We start from the raw sequence: 6,155 nt of genomic DNA on the forward strand, positions 1-6,155 counted from the left end.
TATATTAATTATTAATTACTAATTAAGTATATTAATTATTAATTACTAATTATACATACTAATTATTAATAATTAATAATTATTAATTACTAATTATACATACTAATTATTAATAATTAATAATTATTAATTACCAATTAATTATATTAATTATTAATTACTAATTAATTATATTAATTATTAATTACTAATTATACATACTAATTATTAATAATTATTAACACATTAATAATTTACAGAGCCCTCATATAACGACATAAGTTATACAACATACTAAAAGCTTTACTACAATTCACAGATAGATGTTAAAAATGTAAAGATAACTCTTAAACTTAGAAACTACAACATATTTTAATGATTCATTTAACCCCACAACTTACCAGAAAGACCAAACAGTGCAGTAGCAGAGTGTAGATAAAGGTAATGGTGCGTGCTATACGGTTTGACAGAATGGTACGTCCCTGTGAAGTAACATACATTAAATAATCAAAAACTAAAGGCAATAAACTAAAATACTGACAGAGTGAACAATACAAGGTTTTTGTTGCTTACAACATTGTAAAATAGTATTGTTTCTTTTCTTTAACTCGTTACTTCAAAATGTATTAACATATTACAATAGTTGTTTCAGGTAGTAAACAAAATGATTGTATTTTGAACCAATGTTTAAAGGGGTAAGATGGAGTATTTTGTCTATTTATAAAAAAAAAGTATTTTAGATTTAAGAATTACAAATAAAATAAACAGTTTACAAATTATAAATATATCATTGCTTATTTGAATAAATCTATAACATTTTGTAAAGAATATTTTTTAAACCATTAAATAAAAATTAACCTTACCATACTCAAGGTTATCTTTTCGAAAGGGCTGAGGTTCATATACTTCCTTTGTTTTTCCTGAAATTGAAAAGAAACAAACTTTGAGTACAATACAGCTTACACTGTAGCAACTTAAGTCTCCTGTCTAAAGTGAATTATTTAAATATCTAAGCTCATATTCAAATTTAAAAAAAAAATCATGCTTCACCATCTAATTTGTATTTTCAAGTTTAAAAAAAAGTTTGTCAATTAAAGAACAACTTACAAAAACACTCAATAAATGAACAAATCGCTAAAGTAAGTTATGGATTTCTTAATAATGATGCTAAAAGTTCATGGGAAAAACATATATGTATAAAATTAACAGTACGAGTACAATTTGTTTGTATATTTATATCCTGAAAATTCTCCATGTTATCTTACCTGTTTGCTAAATCTAGAAAAGGGATCTAGTTTTTCTTCATATTGTACAGAATAACGACTTTCCATCTCATCTTCCGAACGGGGTCGCTGTGTAAACAGAAATTATTAAACCTGCATATCAGAACACAAAGCATACTTGACTTCTCTCTCTGCTTCTTCAAGTGTAACTTTAATAGTTTGTGAGAAAGACACATCATAACTAACTGGCTTGAAGGATTTGACATTTGAGAAGAAAAAAAAGTTGATTTTAACTTTTCTGTTGCACACAACTTCCAGCTGCAACATAAAATTTATCACACTGGTTACTACATCATTCTTGAGTTATTACAACAGAAGTTCTGAATAGATAACATATCTGTTTGGAGTTTTTCAAATAAACATGAGTTCAAGCCTTATAAGGTGAGGTGACTTCAAACTTTCAATTACATCCCTCCATTCTCAAGAAGTGCATTTGAAATGGAAAAAATTAGCTATATTATATTAGCTTTGCATCCACTCTCTGAAACTTTCATTTGTGTCAATATTATTACTGAGTTAACCTCTTTAATATTTTTATAATACTTCATCTCTCCACATTACCTGATATCCAGTTCTTCAATGTTTGTTTCAATGGTTTAGTTGTGTGTTGTTAGTAAAACAGATTTTGTACTTACCTGAATTGGATAAGATTTCAAGAATTTGATCTTCTCATATAACTTAATGTTATCAAAATGAAGACGTTCCATCTCACTTTGCAAGAGGCTTAGCTGCTGACGGTAATTGGTATTTTCCTAAATAAACAAAAATTGGTCACCGATATACTTTTAACACTTATTTTTACTGACGTACTAGATCACATATTCTAGTAACCTAAATTAAAATTCACATTATTAAAGACTTTATGGCTAAATCAAATGGAAGCAAGTTATATATACATTTTTATATCACAAGATTTATAATAATATGAGCAAGTTTTCTAAGCTTGTAAAGTCTAAAAATGTGTGAATACTATTGGATTATGAGACTAATGAAAATCTGGATTATTCTTTTTTTGAAATTCGAAAAAAATTCTCTGAAAAAAATTCATAATTTTATTGTGAACAGTCAAAACTAGTTAACTAAATTTTTGAGATAGTTGAAAATTATTAACCAGTTTTAGGTGATGCACTTGACAATTTAACACAACGTCTTATAAATAAGGTTATTTATTCTCTTTGTGCCAGTCTGTTTTTATCATGTTGACATTTTTACACAAGATTGGAACTGTCAAGATTTTTTTATCTAATTTATGTTTGTGCCAAAGATAAACAGATAAAACATTTTGAATTCACTGTGTAGGAATATAATGTTGCCACTATTCACTTTAACATTATATTATACTGTAATAAAATTTTTCACAGATTCAAAGTGCAATCTTATTACTCTGGGTAATTCTCGTTGTAAACACTGTAGGATACACAAGCTGATAAATTCCACATTGTGTTCTCGGAGCAGGGGTCAAGTTGACTTATTTCTGTTCATGTGCTTTGTTGCTCTCAAAATTATCATATTATGGTGTCACATAAACAATCTAATGACACAAGTGGTGATTTGTTGCTTTATTTTCAGTGGGATTTCTACTTCAGTCTTTGAAAGTAAAATAAATGTGAAATATTTAGCAGTTCAACCTCTGAAGAGAAGTACTTTGAAAGTTTGTGACCAATCATAAAGAAAAAAAGGGCACAGTTAGTCCACCCCCTGAGACCTCCTGTTGACAACACTCCATGTGATGGCAACGTGTAACTCATGAACACCTGTATCCTGCATACACCAAACAAAATGGAGGGCCTTAAAATTCAGAAATTTGTTTGGTCAATATAGAATCCAGCTTTGTGTGGCTCATTTTTGAGGGCATTTTGCTAAAGAGGGCATTTGAATGCAGTTGGAAGGGTGTCCTTAATGTTAAGATTCTACTGTATATATAAGGCACAAATCTGATGAACAGATTGGACTGTCCATGTGGTGTCATATGTCCAGTATGAATAAAATGCAGTTAAACTAAAAGCTATTCAACTCCAGTCACTACATACAGCTTCCAGTTCCTGGTTCCGTTGCCTAAAACGTTCTCGCTGGCTGGAAATAATTGGAAGCAAGTTCTCAGCTGTCCCAGTCAAGTCGGGCGATGAGGTGCGTACTGAAGAAAAGATCCAACAAAATTGTATTAGATTATTATTAGGTAATATTCTAATTATTAAGTAATAAATGCTACAAACCTCTCACTTTTGAGCACCACTAGATGGAAGTTGATATTCCACAATGTTCATCAGTATTTATAAACTCTCACATAGTACTGATGCTCAACATAAATGTCTTCATACAGAACCAAACGTTACAGCAGTTTAAGGTAGCAAAATGTAAGAACAGAGAAAAGATAAAAACAATTTTAGTGTTTCAAGTTCAAAACATGGGTTCTGGATGATATAATGGAAAGTGGTGAAAGTGAGGGTGGTCCTAGAGAACTTTGTCACTGTAATAAGAACAGAGAAAATATAAAAACAATTTTAGTGTTTCAAGTTCAAAACATGGGTTCTGAATGATTTAATGGAAAGTGAGGGTGGTCCTAGAGAACTTTGTCACTGTAATAAGAACAAAGAAAAAATAAAAACAATTTTAGTGTTTCAAGTTCAAAACATGGGTTCTGAATGATTTAATGAAAAGTGATGGTGGTCCTAGAGAATTTTGTCACTGTAAAAGCTTACCTGATTTGATCATTCATTTATCTCTGTATTTATTTACCTGAATAAGTATGACTTTCTTCCAGTAAAGGTTTACCTGGTTTTATTGTGACTTTCTCATGTAAAGGTTTGATCAAAGTTTCTCAGGATTACCTGATATGATCATGGATTTCTCTCTCTAAAGGTTTACCTTTGTGATCAGTGCCTTCCTTTGAAACTTCTGCAATGATTTCTGTAGGGAACAATGGAGAAGCAGCTTGCCCCTATAATCATAACAGCAAAAAATGTTATAAAAACAGATTTGGTTAACAAATACATTCGCTATTGATAAAGTACCAGTTTAGGAATAGAGCATGTTCTAACTTCTGGTGGCTCAAACTACATGAACCATATTCATTTACACATTGGTTATAGATTTTATAACAAAGTATATCAGGTGATCTACTATGATTACAGACTCAAAACAAACATTTAACATAATATTTTCATGTTTTAACAAACATGTCACTTAACTGAAGTTTTATAAAATTGCCCATATCAAATTTGAATGAAAATTTATCCAGATATGGTGACCCACATGCTGAATCCTTACACATAATTCTCAAGATTGTGGTCATTACCATGTGCAGATTTATATGCTATTAAAATAATATATTATCTGTTTTAATTAGATACAAAACAAAAGTATATATTTATAACACATCTGATAATATATGTCAGCTGATACGGTGATAGTTGAAGACATTGGTGTCATTTCATTATGGAGGTGTAGGACAGAATGGATGGGCAAAATATCAGTTACTCGTACATTACATAAAGTTTGCTTAAAATAAAATTTAGCTTCAGCCATCTACTCCAATGAATCTAAAGTACTGTAATTAAGTATAACACTCTCGTCAATATAATACTTGTCCTCATCAACAGGAGGACAGCATTCCCCTGTGATTGGAACTGGAAAATGCTGGGACTATCAGTATTTATTACCAAGCATAAGGTTTGCTTGTTTGGCTGAATTAATTTGTGAAGTAAGTGTTTGCAAAAAAAACAACAGAAGTGGTTGCAGATATAGAGCTCACTGTGAAGCTAGGTTCTCTTGCTCAAGTCTTTGGTGTTGTTAAATTTACTGGAATTAAATTAACAGCACTGGAATGTACTGCAGGCTCCAATGTCACGGATGTGTGAGTTAAAGATACTCACATTACTAGGTCCTAAAACTGTGAAGCTTTCCAATTGTAGATGCACTTAGCATTGTGTATCTTTTAATCCATCTAGCCATTTCTTCCCATTTTGTATTTCAAAAGTTTCAGGTAACTTGCAGAAAACTTTCTTTTATGTGCATGGAATTTCCCTACAAGTATCAGCTCGATACTCCTCAAAGAACCGTTCAAAATCTAGACATGTTTACACCTTTCATGATGTGACATCGTTCAACTGACTCTTTGCTATCATTCAAGTCAGATAAAATGTTCAAAATTTCTACAGCCAATGAAACCATTTATTGTTCTGTGATGCAGTGTATCATTTTAGCTCAGCATTACTGATACCACTCCCTTCCTATCTCAATTTGAACTTGAACAAAAAAACTGATTAAATACCTCTCCCTCTCCACGATAGAGACAAGTCAAAGAGTTCACACAGGACAAATCTTCTTCTAGTTGTTGGATTAGCTTCTTCTGGAAATCACTTCGATATTGCAGCATTTCCTTTTCCTTCATCACTGCCTCATAACAAGCTGTGTACATATGAATGTTTGGCAATGTTTACAAATTCTCCAACAAACATATATGTTCATAAAAAATAAACCTGAAACTTACTCAAATAATATTTATAAACAGACTACATGATCTGAATTTCTTTCTTCCTCAAATATATATTTTTTAGTATTCTGTTACTACATATAAACTGAGTATAAACAGACCTGCTGTTCTGCCATAATATAAACATCTAATGTCTATACTGTAAACTGCATCTACTGTTTTAACACTGTATAAACAACTAATGTCTGTATGGTTATATATATTACTATTCCAACATTAAATTAACATCTAATGTCTAAATTGTGTACATCTTTTGTTCTAACTTTGTATAAACATCTAGTGTCTATATTGTTATACACATCTACTGTTCTAACACTGAAAAAGCACCTACTATATACAGTATAAATATTTAGTGTTTATGGTTGTAAAAAACACTTACTGTTCTGAAACTTTATAAACAT

The 6,155-nt window shown here is 30.6% G+C and overlaps 1 protein-coding gene across 2 annotated transcripts in view; it reads right to left on the reverse strand.

Annotated features, from left to right (window-relative positions):
* Positions 1–6,155, reverse strand: part of LOC106473503 (homeobox protein cut-like) — a 48,529-nt gene that overhangs the window by 3,730 nt on the left and 38,644 nt on the right. For both annotated transcript variants that reach the window (XM_022401931.1, XM_022401930.1), the window contains 7 exons: positions 5,533–5,669; positions 4,128–4,200; positions 3,293–3,396; positions 1,898–2,014; positions 1,245–1,331; positions 843–899; positions 381–461 (listed from right to left, as the gene is read on the reverse strand). In XM_022401931.1, coding sequence (XP_022257639.1) covers positions 381–461; positions 843–899; positions 1,245–1,331; positions 1,898–2,014; positions 3,293–3,396; positions 4,128–4,200; positions 5,533–5,669 — 656 coding nt within the window. The remainder of the gene's footprint in view (positions 1–380; positions 462–842; positions 900–1,244; positions 1,332–1,897; positions 2,015–3,292; positions 3,397–4,127; positions 4,201–5,532; positions 5,670–6,155) is intronic.

Source organism: Limulus polyphemus, unplaced genomic scaffold (genome assembly GCF_000517525.1).
Source record: "Limulus polyphemus unplaced genomic scaffold, Limulus_polyphemus-2.1.2 Scaffold6231, whole genome shotgun sequence".
Classification (NCBI taxonomy): domain Eukaryota; kingdom Metazoa; phylum Arthropoda; class Merostomata; order Xiphosura; family Limulidae; genus Limulus; species Limulus polyphemus.